The 24,690-nt window shown below is 41.3% G+C and overlaps 2 protein-coding genes across 3 annotated transcripts in view; one reads left to right on the top strand and one right to left on the bottom strand.

Moving 5' to 3' along the window:
- Positions 1-2,651: 2,651 nt before the first annotated feature.
- Positions 2,652-5,223, bottom strand: dio1 (iodothyronine deiodinase 1). The gene is made up of 4 exons (XM_029630760.2): positions 4,766-5,223; positions 4,508-4,651; positions 4,016-4,215; positions 2,652-3,408 (listed from the first exon to the last, which is right to left on the bottom strand). The coding sequence occupies exons 1-4, from the start codon at positions 5,103-5,105 to the stop codon at positions 3,343-3,345; spliced, it is 750 nt and encodes a 249-aa protein (XP_029486620.1). The 5' UTR covers positions 5,106-5,223; the 3' UTR covers positions 2,652-3,342.
- A 3,838-nt stretch (positions 5,224-9,061) lies between these two features.
- The window catches only part of LOC115108090 (zinc finger protein GLIS1-like), a 129,650-nt gene continuing 114,021 nt past the window's right edge, over positions 9,062-24,690 (top strand). For both annotated transcript variants that reach the window (XM_029632047.2, XM_029632046.2), the window contains exons 1-2: positions 9,062-9,302; positions 9,485-9,801. In XM_029632047.2, the coding sequence (XP_029487907.2) occupies positions 9,531-9,801 (271 nt within the window). In that variant the 5' untranslated portion in view covers positions 9,062-9,302; positions 9,485-9,530. The remainder of the gene's footprint in view (positions 9,303-9,484; positions 9,802-24,690) is intronic.

Genomic DNA, 24,690 nt, shown 5'->3' with positions numbered 1-24,690 from the left:
AAATTACAACCTATTCCCTATGTAGTGCGCTACTTCTGACCAGAGCCCTTGTCAAAAGTAGTGCACTATGTAGGGAATACTGTGCCCCCCACCTTGAGTGCCTTGGAGAACTTCTGGAAGGGACTCCCCCTGACACCTGTGATTAACATATAGACACAAAAGATCAGTGGACACACCATTTGGTGGTAACCATTTGAATAATAAACATCTAGTAGATACGCTAAGAAGACATTCATCATTGTGTACTTTCTGTTTCAAGGCTGGACACAAAAACATTCCAAATTGATCAGGCAACACTCATGTACTGTTTTTTTCCATTTTGTCCCCCGTTACAATAGTTATAGGTTTATACGGTGCCTTGTTGTACCTCTACTGCTTTGCTGCTCTTCTCCTGGCTCTCTCTCACTGAGGCAGTGGCTGGAACCTCGCTGCCTCTGGCGTGCTTGGCTGCCATTTCTAAACAGTGGCAGTAAGTACAAGTGATGATGTCCACACCATATTTTTTTGCCCATTTAGCCCATAAACCACAATTTTAAACAACTGTAAACCGTTAAATATGTTGCTGATATTGACGCTAAGCAAATAATCAATATCTACTATACAAAATGTCTTGTTTTACAATGCAACATAGCTTTGATCCAGCTATGCTAATAGTGCACCATCCAATAGAGCTCGGCGACCCACTACAGATGAATAGATGGTTCTGCCGAGGTTTTGCTCTTACCTGCCCAGGTTGGCTCTGCTGCAATGGGGAATGGACAGGAGCAATCGTTACACTCGTACCTGTTCCCTCCCCCTTATGTGCTTTCTGTGGGTTGCCTTTGCTACTCAGCCCCCCTCACCTTGCGTTGTGGCACTGCCAAGTTCCTGTCACTGTACAAAAATATTTACAGCAAACCAATATAAGGATCTGCATTTATTCTGCACACTGGGCAAGCCCATCTCTCTACTATGCTCATGGTTAAGTTCCAATCGAAAAGCTCATCCACTTGTCCCAGCTATTGCCCACTTCTCTCCTCTCTGATTCTGCAACCACTGGATAGCTGTAGGGATTGGGCAATAGCTTCATATAGCTCATATAGAGTTTCATATAGCTCTCACCTATTTAGTTATTTCAGATTTGCTAAGGGGGAAACAGTGTGGAAGGATACAACAGTTTTGGATTCAAATGCAGCCAGTCTTGTAGGGGAGAGGTCTGACAGACATCTAGCATGTTGACTCCTGCCTCACAATAGGAACTAGGCCTAAACTGTTCCAGTGAATCCAGTCGTTTTTCCTCACTTTGCGTGTCCCAAATGGCACGCTAGTCCTGTTGCAATGCACTACTTTTGACCAGGGCCCATAGGGATCTGGTCAAAAGCAGTGTACTGTAAAGGAAATAGGATGTGATTTGGGACACATCCACTGCAACAGGATGTGGCCTGGCTGGGGACGAGCCAACCAACCTCTCCCTCGCTGGCTTAGGTCTTCCTCACAAGATTGTTTGGAAAGTTGTAGCAACACTAAACAGTTTGTTCACCGTATCCTAGTAATTCACATATAACCTTGAGTTATGATGTTTCCAGGTTTCTCTTTGATTTTCGCATTGTGCTTTTTTATTTGTGTGCTTATGTCTTACGAGCTCAGGCTGTCATGGGAATACTATACACTGCATGGAGCCAGATTATTGATTTATCTTGTAAAAATGGGTGGATGTTTGTTCCGTTTGTGGTCTTGGTCCCGTTCCAGGCCGACATTGTATTGCATCAACCAATGGTGGCACGCCAAGTAATTGACTGTGCAGTCGGGTATCAGATTCCTATATCATATGATGTGGTTAGCTGAATGTGTAGCACCTATCCAGGCGTTTTTAGATCTGGCAGGCGTCTGCAATGTTTATTTCTACTGCTTGGGAGGTGACCTGTTCAATAACGACAAGGGGAGGCACGGCCTATGTCCCAAATGGTAGTCAATTCCCATATAGTACACTATATTGGGAATAGGGTGCCATTTGGGACAGGTCCAAGGTGAGGCAGTCATGTGACGTGCAGATGGACTGATGAGAACAACTTCTTTATGTCTCATCTTCTGTTACGATACACTGATTTGACAAATGACATACTGACCAGGTGAAAGCTTATCGGTGTTGCTGTTAAAATCCACTTCAAATCAGTGTAGATGACGAGACAGGTTAGAGGAGGATGTTTAAGCCTTGAGACATGAATTGTCATTCAGAGGGTGAATGGGCAAGACAAAAGATTTAAGTGCCTTTGAACGGGATATGGTAGTAGGTGCCAGGCACACCGGTTTGTGTCAAGAACTGCAATGCTGCTGAGTTTTTCCACGCTCAACAGTTTTCCGTGTGCATCAAGAATGGTTCACCCCCCAAAGGTCATCCAGCCAACTTGACAAAACTGTGGGAAGCGTTGGGAGTCAACATTGGTCAGCAGCCCTGTGGAACACTGTCAACTGACACCTTGTAGAGTCCATGCCCCGACAAATAGAGGCTGTTCTGAGGGCAACTCATTTTAGGAAGGTGTTCCTATTGTTTGGTATACTCAGTGTATGAAGTCAATAATCTTGTGAGAATTCTGAACAATTAATCATATAATGAAAACATGCTAAATATATATAATTTTTTAAATAAACAAAGATCCCAAGGGCAACATCAGTTCATTAAGAGTTTTTAATAAGCAGGTATATCCTCAATCACCTCAACAACATGCTCTAAATGCTCCTAAATTATTTAGAAACAAATCTGCTTTCAGTTCATCAAATTACAATGACCAGAGGTTTGCACTGTAATCATCATGGAAAAAGCAGTTGTATCCCAGAGTAACTTATGAACATTCATGGACAATGTATCAAGAGAATGTTTACAGATATGCCAGTGCAATTACTATACGGCTATTACACATCAACTACACCTACCTACATTTGAGAAATTCTTAATGTTATGTAAAGTACAAGATCCCGTACGAAATATATATTGATAATCTAGCAGCCAAAGGGCTTGTTTCACACTCGGCCCTTAGAAAAGGTATGATAGTGCAGTTATGTCAATACAATATAACATCTCTGATTTTTACTAAAGGTCAGAATTAACAACCACCTTTACTTCCTATGATAAGTTCCTTGTTTTATCAACCCACCCATTCTGATTGAATGGTCTCTCTCCAGGTTTCTCCTCATCGGGTTACAGAGGCTTGATCTGTGTCTGTCACTAAAAAACATAGTCTCCAAACTAAAAAGGTGGATAATTGGGATGCCAGAGAGCAGAAATACACGTAATAATATGGGAATGAGATAAGATAACAAAAAATAACAGAAAAAAAGTTAGTGACAGATGTGATTCACCTCTTCCTACTTCATTTTCTCCAGGAAGGAACGCACCTCCTCAGGGCTGTAGCCTCTTGGCCCAATCTTTCCCTGGTAACAGACAGAAGACTGGTGATTTAGACAGGAGCAACAAGTGGATTTATTGGTGAACTGTGAGTGACAGACTCCTCTCTGAGACTCACAAAAGAAAGTGAGAGATTCAGGTGCCTAACAGGTCTTATAGGCCTATACCTTTGTATGATATGGTTGTACCTATATTTATGTTATTTATTTTTATATATATTTTTGAATCCCAGGCCCCGTCCCCGCAGAAGGTCTTTTGCCTTTTGGTAGGCCGTCATTGTAAATAACAATTTGTTGTTAACTGACTTGCCTAGTTTAAAAAAAGGGTTAAATAAAAATACAATAAAATACCCGTGTAACAGAAGTTCAACAGCCTTCTGTTCAGTGTTCCAAATATCCTTTCCCATAAGTCTGAAAAACTACTGAGTCAGGATGTGTCCATGTGAGCCAGAAAGCAAAGAATGCTTTGGCAGGATTCCAAAAACTCCAGACAAGAAGTGCACCTTGATTTCTCTTTACCTTTGCACACCATCAGTTTTGTTACGCAATAATAAAAAAAAACATTTGATCTATATGTTGTCTTTTTACTACTTCCTTTTTTCTTAACTCTTAACATTTTCTTAACTGTCCTTACCTTATAAACAACCTTTCCTGCCTGCAGCACATACAGCCGCTCTGGAATAGCACCATATTTACTAGCTGTGGTGTCTTTCATTTCATCCACTACGATGGGGCACAGGGGGTCCTCTTTGACCAGGAACTGTGCTGCAGCCAGCCGCTCCTCCTGGTTTCGGTGTTTAGTAATGTCAACGTTGTTGGCAAAGACCCAACCGTCTGAAGCAGAGAGAAATCACAGTGGGGATTGTAGTGGCTTGATATTTGTGAAGCCTAGGCTATATACCTTATTTTAATACAACCGATTATAAAAAAAATCCACAATCAGTTATAATTCTTAAATTAGCATTATAATAATTGCTCCAGGTTTAGGATAGATTACAAAGCCATCATCACATAGGTCTATATGGTCTCGTACTATTCATTTGACCAATAACATCGTCCCCGGGCTAATTGAGCAAAGGCGGAAGTGTCCGGATATTTGACCAATGACCACCTCCACATCATTCACCTGTTGAATGCGCCTCGGCAATGTAGACCACCAGGAAGTCTGCCACATCGCCGAAGTCCTTGACGAGTTGCTTGAACTCGCAAAGTTTATACATGAACGGGGGTCAGGTACAACTTCCAAAACTCAACACCAGTGGTCTGTTGTCTGACAGACAAAAAACAGAGAACATTATTGTAGCCTAATATTTAGAAAGGAAGTTGATAAAATAACTGGCATGATACTACTGACTATACTGCACACGAGCAGTCGTCTACTCACCTTTCAAATAGTTGTAGATACTGGTAATCTTGCCGTCCAATGTAATCACTGGTGAGTCGGGAGCATTGTTGCCCACAAAAGCTTCTTGACCGACATTAGTCCACATGTGCCCTAGGATGGTCTTGACAAAATTCCATGACATAAAAGTCGGTCCCCAATCTTCATACTTGAACTTCGGATTCTGGGTCATAGTTACCTTTTCGCCCATTTTTAAGATAAGTTTCTTGGTCAAGCTTCGTGAAATCAAATTCAGAAGCGTGAGAAAGACAAATTGCATGAACGCAAAGCAAAATAAACATGGCATTGACAGATAAATGAACAATTTCCATATTAATATCATATTTTTCTTTGGTGCTCAGCGAAACAATAGCCTATGCGTGATTTCTAGCCTATTTTATGGCAGAGTGGAACGTTGTGCAAACAAACACTCCCTCCTCTACCGCCTTTGTGGGCTTTTGACTAAACGTTACTTTTACCCCTGACATGTATGCGATTTGACAGAGTAAAGTAGAATGTTGTTAATAGATTTTGGCCCATTTTTTTTTTTACACCATACTGCTTGAGCCCATCCAGGTATTTGAGATCCACTTTAGATCATTTTGACGATTGAATTTACCGTAAACTACCCCTTGTGAGCGCACTTAACAAATGTATCTCCAGGACTAGGAATAAGAAGTGCGTGTGTGTGTTGACCAGACACTGAATCATCCACTAGATGTCACTACTCTGCCGTACTTCACTGATATTCATGTCCGCTATTGTCGTCAACCAGTAGCCTATAGGGTCGTTCCATTTGATTTCAATAACTTTCCATACATATTTGCCCATGGTAGAAGTTGTCTTCAAGTGATACCGATACCCCACCCTACCATGAGGCATCCATGTCTTTATCACTTTATCTCTTACAAACAAGGCTGTCAAATTGTCTATAAACATGTAAACTCCTGTTTTTCCCCCCATCTATATGTTGTAGTTTAAACCCTTTTTTAAAAACATAATCGTAGGTGTTTGTGTTGTGCTCACAATCGGTCGAGACATAGCATAGCTAGATCACTGCAATTTAGCTGGTACATTGTTGAAATTCAAGTTGAAAAAAAATAAGACAGCTCTCCGCTAAGTAAACTTAAATGAACATATTTTGTATTGCCTTACAAACGTTTTGGGTATGACCCCTTCTTCAGAATGCATAGGAGGCAATGTTACAACAACAAATACAGGCCACACACAAAGGGGTGTAATTATAGATTCACAAAGTCAATATTGGCCCAATCAAAAGATCCCAGCAGAGGGAGCTTTGGGGAAAAAAACATGAAAATTCACTGACTATACCAAACATTAGGAACACCTTTCTAATATTGACTCTACAAGGAGTCGGTCAGCAGCGTTCCACATGGATGGTGGCTCACGTTGACTCCAATGCTTCCCGCAGTTGTGTCAAGTTGACTGGATGACCTTTTGGTGGTCGACCATTCTTGATACACACGGAAAACTGTTGAGCGTGAAAAACCCAGCAGCATTGCAGTTCTTGACACAAACCGGTGCGCCTGGCACCTACTACCATACCCTGTTCAAAGACACTTAAATATTTTGTCTTGCCCATTCACCCTCTGAATGGCACACATAAACAATCAATGTCTCAAAGCTTAAAAATCCTTATTTTAACCTGTCTCCTCCCCTTCATCTGCACTGATTGAAGCGGATCAACAAGTGACATCAATAGGGGATCATAGCTTTAACCTGGATTCACCTGGTCACTCTATGTCATGGAAAGAGCAGGTGTTCTTAATGTTTTGTATACTCAGTGTATACACAAACACACAATAAAGATACATTATGATATCAGCCTAAATGTTAGGAGCATATGTATACTCAGCCTACATATTTATAGCCTTCTACAAAAAAACAAGAAAAGGAACATTATTTTTTGAGACCTGCTGGGGCAAGGGTGCCCAAGCGATCTATCCAATGTGTCTCTCTTTGGAGAAGTAATTTATCCCTATCTCCTATACCCTACGTGGCACCTTCACTAATCAACGCCCAAATGAACGTAGGGCACATAGTTCGTGATTATGGCAATTGAAATGCTGGCAACAGGGGATTTTTCATTGTGGTTACGAATGGAGGCATCATGCAAACAAATCCTTGTCTTAAGTTCACGTTTGGTCTTACCCACATAATAAGAGTTACAGAAACACTTAAGGAGATGTACCACATATTTGTGTCACAAGTTATTTTTACCTCCAACCTCTGATCGTGGCATTACAGTGAACACTGTTGTGACAAGGGAAATTTCCATCAGGAATTCTAGAAATGAAACTTTAAATTACTACTACAAAGATTGCCACCGGTCAACCCACCTGAATGTCCACATAAATAGGACGTTCTATTCTAATATCTATATTTCTATGATTTCAATAGGTTTCCCATTGAAGATCGATAGTATAATTTAAAACAACTGATATATTCCCATTCAAGTCCACATTCGCTGATGTGTGGACCTCCAACCATCTTTGTGCTACCAGTTGAAAGTTGAAAATGTTATTTTATTCCATTTTAGTACATTTATCAGCCAAAACATGGCACGCATGGTTCACCCACACCGTATTCAAGAGCATGCTGTGTCTCAACCAATGGCGGGCACAACACAAACATCTCAGATGATGTAACATAGGGTCTAAGCTACAACATATGCTAAAATGAATAATAAAAACAGAGTTCAGACATTTTTTGATACGTTTTTATAAAATAGTTTGACAACCCTGTTTGTAAGCTTTTAAATGATATCAAACTCAAATGTTTATCTTATCCAGAGATGAAGACACACACATATTACATCTGCACCCTTGCTTCTACATCTGCATTGCTTGCTGTTTGGGGTTTTAGGCTGTTTTTTTTTTGTATAGCACTTTGTGACATCTGCTGATGTAAAAAGGGCTTTATAAATACATTTGATTGATTGAAAATTTCATTTGATTAATATTATATCTCATGGTAGGGTGGAGTATGCAAAATGAGTCAACTTTGAGCACCTACTTTCTGACCACTTCTACCATGGGCAAATATATATAGAAAGTTTTATTGAAATCAAAAGGGGTACGGTCCAAATGTGATTGAAATCAAATGGAATGACCCTATATCTAATATCGTTGACGTGTTGTAAACCACAAGGCCTAAGACTATTTCTAAATAATTATCTAAATTACGAATATGCTCGAATGGCTATGGGTATTCACATCCTATATTTTATTTAAGAGAAATATATAATAATATAATAAAAATATAATAATATATTTCACATTATTATTATTATTTTCTTTAAAATGTCAATCCTAGACCCTCAACCTCACAGCATGTGCTATCATGCTTATCCAATTCATAGGCATAGGCCTATATTGTTAAAGGTATTTATTTTTATTAATCAAATGCATCATTTGTTTAGGTGATTCATGTTAATATGGATGGACGTCTTTAGGCCTATACTTTTCTCGAACAGGCTTAGTTCACATAGGCCTTATAATTGTAGTCTATTTTTGCAACACATGATCATTCTTACTTTTAAACTGACCTAATACGAGACAGATGCATAGGTGCATGCCTTAACAACATACGATATACGCTGTAATTTCTGAAAAATAAGCATATAGGCTTTCCAATTCCCTGACCTACACAAACAATTTTTGACGGAAATAAAAAATACAATTATAACAACTGTTAGGTTAGGCTTACAAGCTCAAATAAAATACATTGAATACTTCAATAATGTGCTTCCTTTGAAAATAAAACGAACAACTAAAAGTCACACATTGAGCTAACAACATCGATGTTGTCACATAAATTAGATGACTTATTATATTGCCCGTGTGTGCGTGTGTGCACGTGTCTTTTAATGAATAATTATGAAATCATCGACACTTGTTCTATTTCCTTTTTATAGTTTCTTAATAAAAAATAATTAAACAAATCACAATGTGAACCAGAGCTACCATTACATTTCAATGAAATCCCCCTCCAACATGTTCGCTTATTTGTGTTTGTCATATAAAATAAATATTCCCTTAATCCTAATCGATTTCTAACTGAAGTTTGCAGTACCCTACAAGTGCCTGTAGTCCTAAATAACCTAAAGCCATATGGGTTGTAGTGATATTTGCTCATAATTTACTTGGCACCTGTCCATGATCTGCTGTTTCGTCAATAGCACATCAGTTTTCTCTCCCTGTAAAACGACTCTCCTCGATCAATATCTTCATATCCTCCCATTGGCCAACTGACAGTGCCTTCATTGGCGCAGAGACGCAATGACTCGAATACTGCCGACTCAGTGGATGCATCAGATGTCAGTCAAAAGGAAGACGCATGTTTTGGATGCTGAGAATTGATACTTCAGAAAAGTGTTAAAAGTTTATGGAAGCAGAAAGGATGCTGTTGGTTAAGACGTGCTTTTCTTCGCATTTGGCCGACGATGTTGATGTACACCGAGTCCGACCATAGGCTATACATATTCTCCCCCTTTTTGACGGTTCATTAGTCGGATAAGGTAGGTGTCGTCAAGAGAATGAAGATCATTCACTTCTTGTCAGTGTATAATCTTGCATGTATCATCCCCAAAGATTCCATGTTATTTTACAATTCGGAAAACAATGCCAAACGTTTAGGAGATGGTTTGATGTGTCTTCAAATCTTTTAAAGAGGAAATGTGATTTTCTGTCCCGAACACAGGTAAATGTGAACACAGAAAATACACACTGGGAACAACGAAATTCCGATGCAGAAATCCTCAGCACTCTTCGGGATGGTCAGTCACTGCCAAACCCCATCGTTTTCAGACTTCACGGGACTGACTCTCTCCATGTACAGCAGTAAATCGGACATCTGCGCCAGACGCATCGGGAACGACGGTTTTGGAGCCCAGAGTCATATGCAATGTCCGAGTCCAAAGCGGCATGCCTTGCCAGAAGAGCGCTATGGATCTCAAGAGAAAGGCCTTTTGACAGCCAAATCTCCCCGCGCCTGCTTCTCTCTCTCCCCCGAACAAGGTAAAGGCCTAACCTTTGATTCAACGCGCTCATCTGTATCGCATAATGTATTTTATCAGTAAAATCTAGTTGTTTAAAGCAACAGTTTTTTTGGGGTGGTGAAACGTGCGGTCTAAATCTAAATTGTATCATGCTAATATTGGGGAAATATTAACACAATGACTAACATTTGTAGCTTCTAATTTGCACTTTTTATGCTAACAGGGATTCTATTTGTTATAAGTGAATCAAATAATATCTTATTATTGTCATTCCTTCCAGCCCTTATTGTCATTCCTTCCAGCCCATCCATCTGGTTACTCTGAAATTGTGCCAGAGTTTCTGGTTGGCCACATATGGAGTCTTTATAAGTGCAATGCTCTTCCTCTTTGATCCACTGTATATTTAGTTGACAGATCTGTGTTTGCAGTTGTGGATTCTACTGTTGATAACAACCTCATTAATTAAGTGCAGAGGTCACTGATGTATAGTCTTGCCAATTTCATGAAGAGCACCACAATCAAAGTCATCTCAGCCACACATCGCAGCCCTGTGAAGGGATTGAAGTGATACATGTGAAGGGACAGCCCGAGAATGGAGCACTTTGACTTCTCCTCTATGGATCATCAACAGATGTGACTGCACTCACTTTAGGGAACAGTGCTTAATTTAACAAGTTCTGTTTGAGGACAGATTGAGGTGGACAGATGCGGACATCTCTGGAGTATATGAGCGGATACCATTTCATTGAGCTGTTATAGATAACATACTGTCATTGGATAGGTACGAACTAACTTCAGTAGACACATTTAATAGAACATTATTTATGTAGCCCATTAGCACATGTTTATTTTAAGAAATACATTTTAAGCGTAAATGTAATAGTAGATATTTTAAGATTACATGTCATTTGTTTGGTGAATTACCTAAAATATTTTGAATTTTAAGCATCATTGAGATTAATAAACATTCCTCAAGGCTTTTCTATAATCTAATTTGTAACCTCCTCACTCAGATTTATTAACAAACATTAAATTGTTTAAATAATTATTGGATATTTTGTACTGGGATGAATGCAGGTAGTGCTTCATGATGTAGCTGTATTATGTGGCAAGTATCTTGTCTGGGACTTAAATACTTGTGTTAGCGCCTATGTCTAACCCCTAAAACGTTAGCTCAGTGGGCTAACATGTTGATGGTGAGTTGTGCAGACGGTCTGGGTTTGATACCCTGCCGTTAGTTACACACGCATACCGTCTGCTTCAAATCTATGTCAAACATACAGTATTATTTTGTATTTTCTTTCTGGCATGCTTTGAAGATAAAATTATATTTTTTTATCCTTTTCATCATTCAGAAATATAGAATTTGTTGAACTGAAAAATTCAGTTGTTTTGTTTGATATTCTCATTTTTTTCAATCATAAATTATTTTTGACTGTGAATCATGCACAGGCCTTGAGTGCAGTGACTAGTCTTCAGACCCTTTCATACACTTGTCTTGAAACAACGGTCAGATACATACAGTCAGGTCCAAAATGATTGGCGCCTTTGATAAAGATGAGGGGAAAAAGACTGTATAAAATAAGTAATACAAATACTGAGCTATATCTAATATTGAATGCTGAATTTAAAAAAAATATATTTTCTACTTATGCATCCTTATTTCAACACCAAACTCACCACTGGTGTACGTGGCTAAAGAGCTCTATTTTCATATCATCAGACTATAGCACCAGTTTCAATCCAAGTGCCAGTGCCGTTTAGCAAACTCCAGTTTTTTACATTTGTTGGATGACATGAAAATATAACTCTTTGCTGTTGAAATAAGGATGCATAAGCAGAAAAGAATCCCATACCTACTGTAAAATAAAACATGAATAACGATGTTTTAAGTGAGAAGTAGGCATTAGTCAGAGGCCAAAAAAGAAAGGAAAAATACGAGTACTGCAATGCCTACCCCACCCATGCTCTACCAAGGTTTTCCAGCACCACAGTAGCAATGTTGATCTATTGTACTTCAAACAATGTGTATGCAGGTTGCTTAGGATTCAAGCCAGGTTGCCTAGTGTTTGGAGTAACGTTAGCTAATGTTAACGTTAGATGAGCAATGCCCATTACGTGTATTATACATTAGCAGTGTGGCAGTTTCCCAAAGTTTGGTGTTGACTATGAACTTTACTTAGCTAGCTAGCTAGCTAGCTGTGCTTTTTTGGAAGAATGTGGGAGATATTTTCAACATTGAGTTGTCCCGGTGCATCGCAATCTGTCCATACAGCTAATGTTACAGTCTTGTTGGCTTTTAGCTAACTAGCTAATGTTACTGGCTAATGTTAGTTGGTTAGCTAACTGGCTATAGCAGCTAAGGACATTCGCTATCTTGTTTGTGCTTATGTGGTTGTGTTCTGATTACACGCAAGTTTCAAGGCCAACAGTTTACACAGATAATTTCAACCACGTGAAACACCTTCCATAGTAAAGTATAGCTAGCTTCCTTTGCTTGTAGCTTGCCACTCATCCAACTGGTGTTAGCGAGCTACTAGCGCTGTTTCTGTGCAACCCAAGGGCTTTGGCCTGATTTTAGAACTGAAAAGATGTTAGCATTGTCAGAAGTTCTACAAAAAGGTAGCACATCATTGGTTCTTAATGGGCAGAAATCAAAACAGTTGCCTCTACAAGCATATTCAGTCCGAAAGGTGGCAAGTCTAATGGTCACTTTATGGATGCTGTAGTCTCGTCCTTACTGATGCCTAGATATTCAGCTAGGTCAGGGCAAGAAATTGTATTTTTTTTCCTAATGCCAATGACCCAATTCGGTATGTGGTTCTTGGTAACGGCCAGATGGCTCATGGCGAGAGGCTGGGAGTGTGTTGTGTACCTCCAATCAAGTTGATTTGTTAATTTTCATCGACATCGGTGTCATATTGGCTTAGATATGACAGTAGGGAGATTGGAATTTAACATTGAGCTTCAACCAATGCATACAGGATACTATTTTAATATGGTGGTGGATCTTGGATGTTATGGGGCTATTTTGCTTCCACTGGTCATGGGGCCCTTGTCAAGGTCAATGGCATCATGAACTTTACCCAGTACCAGGACATCCTAGCCAAAGACCTGGTAGCCTCTGCCAAGAGGCCAAACATTGGCCGCAAGTGGATCTTCCAGTAAGACAATAACCCCAAGCACACATCAAAATCCACAAAAAAAAGTTTAATTGACCACAAAATCAACAGTTTGCAATGGTAATCTCAGTCTCCGGACTTGAACCCCATTGAAAACCTGTGGTTTGATTTGAAGAGGGCCGTCCATAAGCGCAGACGAAGGATATCAAGGATCTGGAAAGATTCTGTATGGAGGAATGGTCTAACAAAATCTTTATCTGAGCAATTGTATTCGTATAATATATTATAATTGTCACAAAACATTTCATACAATATGGCTTAGTATTTGTATGACTTTTTGCTCATCTTTATCAAGGGTGCCCATAATTGTATATAGACAGACACCATTGTATACCTACCCGGATTATGTGGGGGGAAAGCCTGGTCTACTTCATGTGTGAAATCCTAGGCTACTTTACATCCTGTTGAGAAGATATGAAATTATGTTGTTGTTGTGCAGCAGAGAGAGGGTAGATTTAATTACTCCCTCATCCTAAATTATGATGATACAAAACCCACTTTTATATTAGCAGTCATCCTTTAACAAAAAGAGGCTCAAAGGATTTGATTATTGTTTTTCCTGGCCAAACACAAACCATATGTCTCTCTGAATGTGTCTCAGCATTTATGTGGACTGACTCCTCTGAGCTGAGCACCGTTGTGCCCTCACCATCGTCCCAGACCAACATGAATCATGACATTGTCTTTACAATGCTTTTGTACTGGATTTGTTGTTGAATGTGGGAATGTGGGAATGCAAGATATGTTGTGGATGAAGTTATGGTCTGTGTGGATGAATATTCAGGAGACACATTTATAGTCCTTTTTTCATTTTCTTGAAAGACATTTAGATGATTATTCAGTGTTGTGCATTTAGAAATATTTCTGAAAGGTAAACATGCCCACATATACATTTTATTTGCTTGCTTCAGCTGTCCAAAGGTATTTTTTATAGCAGACAAAAATATGTTCCTAAGCAATAACAGCGATTGAGTTCTTTGTTTGGGGTAAAGTTTTGTGGAATAGTTTCACATATTTGTTTTAGTCTTAGCAGAGTTCAGCCTCTTTCTTAGGGTAGTGCCTCAGCCCTAATCCCTATGCTCACGTTGTGGTGTGTTTTACAGTACTGAATCTATAGACAGTACATGTAAATGATCTATAGGGCTCATCAGGCTTTGGTATCGTGCTTCATTTCAGCCTAATCTTATTTCATTCGCCTGTCTCTGGATGAGACTATAGGAATGTTGGACCATTATTTTAGATTTATGCCATAGATAGCCTGGACTCAACAGATGATGAACCTCTCTCTGTGCGGAGGGGAGACAATGGTTTTAGAGTAAAGAGCATACATTTATCAAAAATGTATTCAGAGAAAGTGAACTTTTCTGCCCTGCATTTAGTAATATTGTATGTCTTTTATACAAGAAATGAAACGTTACATGTCATGATAGAAGAATATGGCCAATTTCTTTCCAGACAAAGGGCTTCATCAGAAGAGTTGTAGAGACAACAATGCGAACCACATGAAACCATCAGAAATTTCCATGCCTTAATCTTGTGTCGAAGCCTTAATTGTTTTATGATAATCATACCATGGATCATTTAGCTATTTGATTTAGAATTTTAGGACCCCTGTAGGTATCCCCCCCAAAAATATATAGAAATCATTTGATGAAACATTGAATTTGGACTTAATGTTATTAGCCCATAGAAACACGTTGAATAACAGATTCATACATGTAAAAACAGATAATCAAATGTAAGTATGTTTTGAAGTGTCTGTCCTATGTTTGAGATATATAAGAAAGAGTCTGATGCAGAGGATTTACTTCAGACACCGGACAAGGCCCAAATCCCCGTCATTCGCATGAAGAAGAGAGAGAGAGGTATAGGGGACATAGGTTGGGGTGCCTTGTAAGGATCCTGACGGCGAGGGGGAAATCTGCCTCTACCATCCGTCCTATTAGCCAACGTGCAATCATTGGATAATAAAGTGGATGAGTTCCGATCAAGACTCTCCTACCAACCGGACATTAAAAACTGTAATATCTTATGTTTCACCGAGTCGTGGCTGAATGATGACATGTATAGCATACAGCTGGCTGGGTTTTCAGTCCATCAGCAAGATAGAACAGCTGCCTCCGGTAAGACAAGGGGTGGTGGTCTGTGTCTATTTGACAATAACAGCTGGTGCACAAAATTTTATATTTAGGAAGTATTGAGGTTTTGCTCGCCTGAGGTAGAGTATAAGCTGTAAACCACACTATTTACCAAGAGAGTTTTCATCTATAGTTTTTCGTAGCTGTCTATTTACCTCCACAAGCCGATGCTGGTATTAAGACCGCACTCAAAAAGCTGTATAAAGCCATAAACAAACTAGAAAATGCTCATCCAGAGGTGGCACTCCTAGTGGCCGGGGACTTTAATGCAGGGAAACTTACATCCATTTTACCTCATTTCTACCAGCATGTTACATGTGCAACCAGAGGAAAACAAACTCTAGACCACCTTTACTCCACACACAGAGACGTGTACAAAGCTCTCCCTCGCCGTTCATTTCGCAAATCTGACCATAATACTATCCTGATTCCTGCTTACAAGAAAAAACTAAAGCAGGAAGTACCAGTGACTCGCCCAATACAGAAGTGGTCAGATGACGCAGATGCTAAGCAACAGGACTGTTTTGCTAGCACAGACTGGAATATGTTCCGGGATTCTTCCGATGGCATTGAGGAGTACACCACATCAGTCACTGACTTCATCAATAAGTGCATCGATGATGTCGTCAAAACAATGACCGTACGTACATACCCCAACCAGAAACCATGGATTACAGGCTACATCTGCACTGAGCTAAAGGGTAGAGCTTCCACTTTCAAGGAGCGGGACTCTAACCCGGACGCTTATAAGACATCCCGTAATGCCCTCCGATGAACCATCAAACAGGCAAAGCGTCAATACAGGTCTAACATTGAATCCGACTACACCGGCTCTGACGCTCGTCAGATGTGGTAGGGCTTGTAAACTATTATGAACTACAAAGTGAAGCACAGCCACGAGCTGCCCAGTGACACGGGCCTACCAGATAAGCTAAATTAATTCTATGCGAGCTTCGAGGCAAGCAACACTGAAGCATGCATGAGAGGACCAGTAGTTCCGGACGACTGCGTGATCACGCTCTCTGTAGCAATGTGAGTAAGACCTATAAACAGGTCAACATTCACAAGGCCTCAGAGCCAGAAGGATTACCAGGACGTGTACTCCGAGCTTGCGCTGACCAACTGGCCAAGTGTCTTCACTGACATTTTAAACCTGTCCCTGCCCGAGTCTGTAATACCAACGTGTTTCAATCAGACCACCATAGTCCCTGTGCCCAAGAACACCAAGGTAAACTATCTAAATGACTACCGGCCTGTAGCACTCACGTCTGTAGTGTGGTCATGGCTCACATCAACACCATTATCCCAGAAACCCTAGACCCACTCCAATTTTGCATACTGGCCCAACAGATCCACATATGACGCTATCTCCATTGCACTCCCCACCTGGACAAAAGGAACACCTACGTGAGAATGCTATTCATTGACTACAGCTCAGCGTTTAACACCATAGAGCCCTCAAAGCTCATCACTAAGTTAAGGACCCTGGGACTAAACACCTCCCTCTGCAACTGGATTCTGGACTTCCTGACGGGCCGCCCCCAGGTGGTAAGGTGGTAAGGGTAGGTAACAACACATCTGCCACGCTGATCCTCAACACGGGGGCCCCACAGGGGTGTGTACTCCGTACCCTCCTGTACTCCCTGTTCATCCATGACTGCATGGCCAAGCACGACTCAACACCATCATTAAGTTTGCCGACGACACAACAGTGGTAGGCCTGATCACCGACAATGATGATATATCCTATAGGGAGGAGGTCAGAGCCCTTTTTTTGGCATGGGTCCTCAGATCCTCAAAAAGTTATACAACTGCACCATCGAGAGCATCCTGACTGTTTGCATCACTGTCTGGTATGGTAATTGCTCGGCCTCCGACCGCAAGGCACTACAGAGGGTAGTGCGTACCGCCCAGTACATTACTGGGGCCAAGCCACCTGCCAACCAGGATCTCTATACCCGGCGGTGTCAGAGAAGACCCTAAAAATTGCCAAAGACTCCAGCCACCCTAGTCATAGAATGTTCTCTCTGCTACTGCATGGCAACCGGTACTGGAACGCCAAGTCTAGGCCCAAAAGGCTTCTTAACAGCTTCTACCCCAAAGCCATAAGACTCCTGAAAAGCTAATCAAATGGCTACCCTGATTTTTACATTGCTGCTACTCTCTGTTTATTATATATGCATAGTCACTTTACCTCTACCTGCATGTACGTATTGCCACAATTACCTAAACTAACCTGTGCCCCCGCACATTGACTCTGTACCGGTACCCTCTGTATATTGCCCCTTTACTGTTATTTTAATGTTAATCTTTAATTATTTGTGATTTTGCTATTTTCTTCTTTTCATTTTTTTTTCATTTTTACTTCAGTTTATTTTAGTAAATACTTTCTTAAAACTTATTTTTCTTAACTGCATTGTTGGTTAAGGGCTTGTAAGTAAGCATTTCACTGTAAGATCTACAGTACACGTGCTGTATTCGGCAGATGTAACTAGTACATTTTGATTTGATCTGCACTGAAATGTCTGAACTCGCAAACTCATGGGATAGCTAAAAATAAGTTTGGCTACAATATGCTGTCCTAACATTGAAAGATGTTACCGAGGTGACATTGTCCACTGAACCCCCTTTCGTCCTCAAAAAGTCAGTTCATCTTATCAAAAACAATAAACCTGTAGCTAATATTGACAAGTCTTCATTACATAATTATACATCTAGGTAAGATTATTTGTAGTGGTAGAATCAATATTTCTGCTTGCTGGCTGAACCAATCTCAAATCAATCAATATGAATTGAAAGGCAGGGATGCTAACAACGTTCGTTCATACACTTAATCCTGAATACTCCCTCTAGCTAGCTAGCTAGCTAACTTGTAGTGAAGTTCTAGCTAATGCACAAATTCGTTTTCGTGATATCTGTTCTGCCGTGATTAGTGCGCTGAGTTCTACAGCACAGCTGACTCTTCTCTGCGACGTTATCGTGTTGGCCAAATGTTACAAAATAGTGAGGGACAGTGCCAGCTGTCAGAGTCAGATACATGCAGAATTCTGAGAACAGTCCCATAACTTTGGTGCCGTACAACTTCATGACAACAAGCTGGCAAACTAGCTAACGTATGGCCATTCAAACCAGTTAGCACAAGGCTGCTAGCTGGAGTACATTTGCTCAGTTAATCGAGCATCATTTGCCATAGTAGCCAGTGCGTAATAGCTACTGAGAGCGGAGTGATTTTCAGTAGTAGTGCACGATTTAGGGAGTAGGCTGAGATTTGGGACAAAGCAATAGAATCTCCGGCAATGTTGGCCAAGCCGGGAGAAACTTTAATAAGTTATCAAATTAAATAAAAAAATACAAGCTTAAAAAACATGATCGCGAGGAGGCCATTTGTCTATGCTAGATAATATTGTATTTGCTGGTGGGCACTGATATGTATAGTGCAGTAGCCTCAAGGTAGGCTACACTGCAGATTAACTGCTGTTTTCTTTGTTAAGGGTATTGCCACTGACTGAGTACACTACCGTAACTGAAGCAATACCTGGCCTGCTTCCCTGAAATTCCTATAGAAGGTTCTGTAGACAGTACATCAGGATTCCATAGATAAAACAAAGTATACAGATCTCATGCAAATCTTTTTTCTCCCTGCAACTATAATATCTGTTTCAATTTGAACATTTAACATCATCATCACTATTTGAATACAATTCATTTCCCAAAAGTCTACAACAACTAGGGTTGGACTTTAAGGGACCTAGTTATTGAAACAAAACCGGTAACTGGAGTTTGGGGATTAGAATGAAGATTGTGCTGCACAAAAAGAAGATAATATATCCATCTCATTTCACTTCAAACATTTCTTATGGCATAACAACACACTTTTCTTTGAATATCCCCAATCCCACTTAGCGGTTCTGATGAAATAAGGCCTTTAGTCTAAGCCATATTTGTTATTATCTCTGGCTGCTGGGCCGTTCCATTCTGCTAGTGCGGAGGAAGGAGTCACTATTGATTCAAACCCATTCAGCTCTGGCTCTATCTCACTGACTCTCACTCTGGGTCTCCCCTCGAGAGCCCATATGGATAATTCCATATGGAACACATCAGGAATTCAACACACCAATCATATCTCAGTGTCTCTGACTAAATCACCATTATGTGACAGTTCGGGTCCGAGTGGTAATCTAATTGGCACAATAATTTAAAAAATCCCCATCAAAATCTGTTTTTTTTTAATCTAGAGATGTCTTGTTTTCTGCATGGGGATGCGTCTCAAGCCACCACATCCACTGATATCAGCCTTCTGCGGTGGCAGAACTATAGCGGTGTTTGTCAGACCAGGAGACATCCCGAAAATCGGTCTTCTCACAAAAACGTCTTTAACATCTGAAAGGTTTCCTTTTTGCTCTGCGACCCCCACAATTGATGTCTGTAGCATCTGAGTGGTTTTGGCTACAATATAATAGCTGAGACTCTCACAAGCACGGTGTTCTTCATTTTCCTCTGTCCCCCAAAAGTGTCACGGGCTGGTCTGAAGGTAACCAGGTACTGGGCAATTTTTTTAATGGAAGTGAATAGGGAATTTCCATGCCAAAGGTATACGTTGTCGAGGTCGAGGAAGGATGTGAAAGAAACATCCGCAGAGAGAAATTTTACAACATGAAGTCACAATCACAACACAATCAGAACGATCCGGAACTATTATCACGCTGGGAAGATTTTTTACATGACATACGGCATTGTCTCAAGTCAGATGGCGTCACTCATACACAATGCTCGTCCCGCAACAGATCGGTTTCGTAAGACGTGGAACTCATCTAAAAAAACTCTAGATTTTTCCCATTCGCCTAACACTAGTTCCTCATTCGGACTAGAGCCTCATGGGCCCTGGTCAAAAGTAGTGCACTATATAGGGAATAGGGTGCCGTTTGGGACGCAGATTATGAGCTTATTTGAGGAAAATGTTTTAATTAGAGCAGAGTGCTGGAATCCTACGCTTTCTCAGATAAATGCACCGGTCTGTCTGTTGATTCAGCTCGTGAAAAGATGAGTAATCGACTTTGGAGTGTGAGGCAGCTATAACATTACACACACACACACACACACACACAACTCTTCATGAAGTGGCATTGGCACCCATGTTGAATTCCCCATAACTGACTTAGTTACCTGTGTTTTCCTTAGCAGACGTTTGTGGCCCTCTGATTGAGGAGTGATAATCTGAGTGTTTATGGGAAACAGTCAAACAGTATTCCCCATGCTTTTAGTTGCTACTGTGTCATAGAACAGTGCTGCTGTTCTTTACCATCTTGTTTCCATCTTCTGTTCTCTGTGCTGGACTCCAATGTAAGATGCTTGCATACAAACCCCAAGGTTGTTTCTCAAATGGCACCCTATTCCCTATATAGTGCACTTTTTCAAAATGTTTGCAATAGGTGCTTTGGTCAAAAGAAGTGCACTGTAAAGGGAATAGGTGCCAGTTGGAACGCAACCCAAGTGTTGTTGTGCACACACACACTTATCCCCCCACCCACACACAAACACCACTGACTCCTTTTGCCAGGAGTCCCAACGTCAGCCCACGTCTCTCACAGTGTGTGAGTCACATGACCTCAGCCATGAGGCATGGGTAAATGGGATGGTGCTTCCTCGGACATTGGGATGGAGGTGTGTAATGTTTGCAGTATGTTCCATTGATTCATAAAGCCAGGGTTGATGATGGCTCTGTTGCGGTATTCCAGTAAAAACCTGAAGTCAGACCTGAGAAAAGGAGAGGAGGGAATGTTCACTGATGGGATGAAAGCACTTCCTTAGTCATCATAGAGAGACAGAGAGAGACAGAGAGAGAGAGGGGGAAGAGATAATGGAGAGAGACATAGAGAGAGAGAGAGAGAGAGAGAGGGAATATATACTAGAGAGAGAGACACACCAACAGAGAGAGGGAAGAGATAGGGAGAGAGATGGAAGAGATAAGAGAGAGAGGGGGAAGAGATAATAGAGAGAGGGAAGAGATAATAGAGTAGAGGGAAGCGATAATAGAGAGGGAAGAGATAATAGAGTGAGAGGGAAGAGATAATAGAGAGAGAGAGGGAAGAGATAATAGAGAGAGAGGGAAGATATAATAGAGAGCGGCACAGAGAGAGAGAGAGGGAAGAGATAATAGAGAGAGAGAGGGAAGAGATAATAGAGAGAGAGACACACAGAGAGAGAGAGGGAAGAGATCATAGAGAGAGAGAGAGAGAGAGGGAAGAGAGAGAGAGGGAAGAGAAAATAGAGAGAGTACGAGAAAGACACAGACAGACAGAGAGTGAGAGAGAGAAGACACAGAGAGAGAGAACACCCTGATTTTGGCAGTAGAGTGGGTTGAATCTCTTCAGTCACACCAAGGTGTCCCAGGAATACTCATTGCGTTTTGTGGAAATAAGAGCTGATCGGAGATGGAACTAGTGTTGCATCAGCTTTGCTGAGGTTGTTTTAAAGACCCTGCGATGTTTATTGGTGCTCATGAGGTTATGTAGTGACAGAGCATTTCCTCTTGAGTGTCCTCTGAAAAAGCAACTGTGAAACACACCTACGCAAGAATGTGCGCGCACAAACACACGTATGTGAGCGAGCACACACACGCACACACCGTGCGCACACACACATGCACCAACTCACACCATCAGATACGACTGGGGGGGGGGGGAGTAATACGGTTTTGTGCTGAAGATGTAGTGTGAAACACTTTTTACTGCACCGTTTCCTTCTCAAATGGTAGCAGTTCTCTCACCAAGGAGGTTTTTCCACTTGTTTCGCTGTTCTGTGAGTAAACTAGTACAGTATGTATTGTCTCTTGGTGAATCCTCTCCTCAAAGTGATTACATTAGTGTGGTATGACTGGCATGTCACACTAACCAAAGGCATCCTGACTTTCCAGAGCCAGAGCACTCTGCCAATGTAGCCCCAGCAGTCATTCTGCAAAAATCTGATCTGCTTTGAATGAGTGTCGAAATCTCTTCGGAATACCAGAGGAATTGCGCGTTGGACCTTGGTTTAATCGAAGGAAAAAACAGCACTGGCTCAGATATGTCATCATAACATGTATTTTTAGCATGAACTTTGCCTTGAGAATCACTCATAAAGTTTCATCCACACGTTCCTCCTTTTTGTTTTTGTTGGTCTTGATATGGCGGATTAAATTCCTCCGTGTGAAATGGATCTGATCGTTTTGCCTGAACTCTTTCACTGACTCTTAGCTGAGATGATTCTCTCTCTCTCCATCTCCTCTCTCTTTCTCCCTCTGTGCCAGGGGAGGCATTATATGCCTTCAGCTAACCACACGTCCGTAGAGCCTGTATTACTCATGCATTTTCAGACGACAGCGACTGCGTCTCCCAGGCCTTTCCGTGTATGACTTTAGCGCACGGGTGGTTTTTTGATTTACATCTCGGCTGTGGCACTTGCTGTTCTTGGCTCACCTCTGCCTTGCTTCATCAAAGAGGGGAGAGAGAAGGAAAAAAATCCCCTCGGCTCTGGACGGCAGTTCGATAGGCTGTGCTAGCAGAGGCCCAAGGAAGATGGATGGGTCCAAAGGCCGACGGAGATGCGGTCATCAGGGCCTTGTTTCACTTGACCCATGGCCTCCTCCTCCCCGGGGCCAGGCTGATAAAAAAAAAAAAGTACCGCGCTGAGTTGGTGGGTCAGCTTAGTTCTCTCCTATTGAAGATGTGGCTAAGTGCTCCTCTTGTGCTCCAGAATATGCCTTATATCTAAGCTGGTATTTACCTGTAGTTACTGGTATGAGCAAGTTTTACAACAAGCAAATGTAGCTTTTGAGGCCAAACCTTATTGCAGCAGCAACTCGCTCTCCCTTCCAATGTACAGTACAATAACAGTGCACAGTCTCTTGTGGATAGTGTCTGAAACCAACGGCCCTAGCTTTTACAAGGCTGGGCATGTCACCGACTAATCACCAAGCCAATCAGCCATTGGCTTCATCTGAGTGGTCAAAAACAGAACGGGCAAACATGATGCTTGCAGAGCTGTTTTATGCCTTCATTAGCGAAGGGGAGAAATCAGCCAAAAGGCTCAGTTTTATCCTCTCTGTTGTTCACTGTGCGTCTGTGCCAGGAAGCTGCCATGGGGCAGTGCCCACTGAGCGGACGACGCGATTGGTTGGCTCGGCCCCAGAGGACTATGAAAGACATTATAAAGTCTAATAGTGCAGTTTATATATTTTATTACTGCTCGTTAATAAAAGCCCAGCGTTCTGGAAGAATTAGTTATTCTCTAGTCCTGGGTAATCCAATCCAGCCTTGCTGCAATATTAAATGACACTCCCAAGCTTTCCCCTGCCTGGACTAATAACCGCACATGAGCAAGCACTGAATTAAGTTTGTTTAGAGAAAAAACACTTTGCTTCTTTCGCAATGCTCGTGAACGATGTGGGCTGTCGTCCATCATAAACCGAAGAAAGACAAATTGTATTACTGTCCCTTGCTACATTTGACTTGTACGCTCAGAAGAGTGCTGTGTGTTAAGCGTTTTTCAAGATACAGATGTGTCTATATCATCTCGTAATATTTAGGAACATTTGAAACGTAATGAGTGATTGCGTCGTAGAGTAAGACAAAATAGCCTACGTTTTAATTCTGTACATTGCTTGCCTGCTTTACGGTATTGTGCAGTTATGAGGCATTCGTCTCTGTTTCGTCCGCCTGTCAACATGTGTTTGGGGCAAAGGTTTTGGATGACTTTGTTGTTCTCTCCAATTTAAGAACAGGGTTCACTTTGACAACTTGTTTGACACCACACCAAGGCTACAACGTTGTCCGTGCCAAAGCGCCAATCCAAGCGATGAGGCTGTGTAAAGACAACAGGCCCTATTCAATCAAAACGGGTTACAGGTCTCCGAGGAAAACTAAAACAACATTCTGCTCCAAGAGAGCATGTTTGAATTAACGTGCTGCCCAGTTTCTTTTCGCTTCTTACAGTGAAGATTGCATTTGAATTCGTGAAATAAATAAAACAATCTCGCATTGCTTGCAGTCTCGCAATGTGGATACTGTTTTTGACTTCGACCAGTTTTACTCGATGACAGTCCAATGGCAAGACCTCAGACACATAACATACTTAAAGATGGAATATTGAAAATGGTATTAATTCAGGCAGATGCACAAATATCTTCTCTCTCTTACACACACACACACACACACACACACACACACACACACACAGAGAGAGAGAACACTTAACATACAAGTAATAACAGCCAGCAACTTTGAGGTATACAGGTGTCAGTGCCTCTCATTTAGTCCTCACTGTAATACACTAATCATATCCCAGACATACTAGTAGACCATATGCCGGGAGGAAGTGGAGTAGTACTGGGACGTGGGGTGACGGTGGTTCCCTGTCCAGGTTAATCCACCAGCATGGTTGAACTGGGACTAGGAACCGACTGAGAGCCCAGCCCAACACATGGGTTGCGTCCCAAATTGTACCCTGTTCCCTATATGGTGCACTACGTAGGGAATGGGGTGCCATTTGAGACATGGCCTGGGATGTTAATAAAGTTCGTAGGCTCCGTGCCAGTGCTGTGATTACCCGGTA

This window comes from Oncorhynchus nerka, linkage group LG24, assembly GCF_034236695.1.
Source record: "Oncorhynchus nerka isolate Pitt River linkage group LG24, Oner_Uvic_2.0, whole genome shotgun sequence".
NCBI lineage: Eukaryota > Metazoa > Chordata > Actinopteri > Salmoniformes > Salmonidae > Oncorhynchus > Oncorhynchus nerka.
This window is presented reverse-complemented; position numbering and strand designations above follow the sequence as displayed.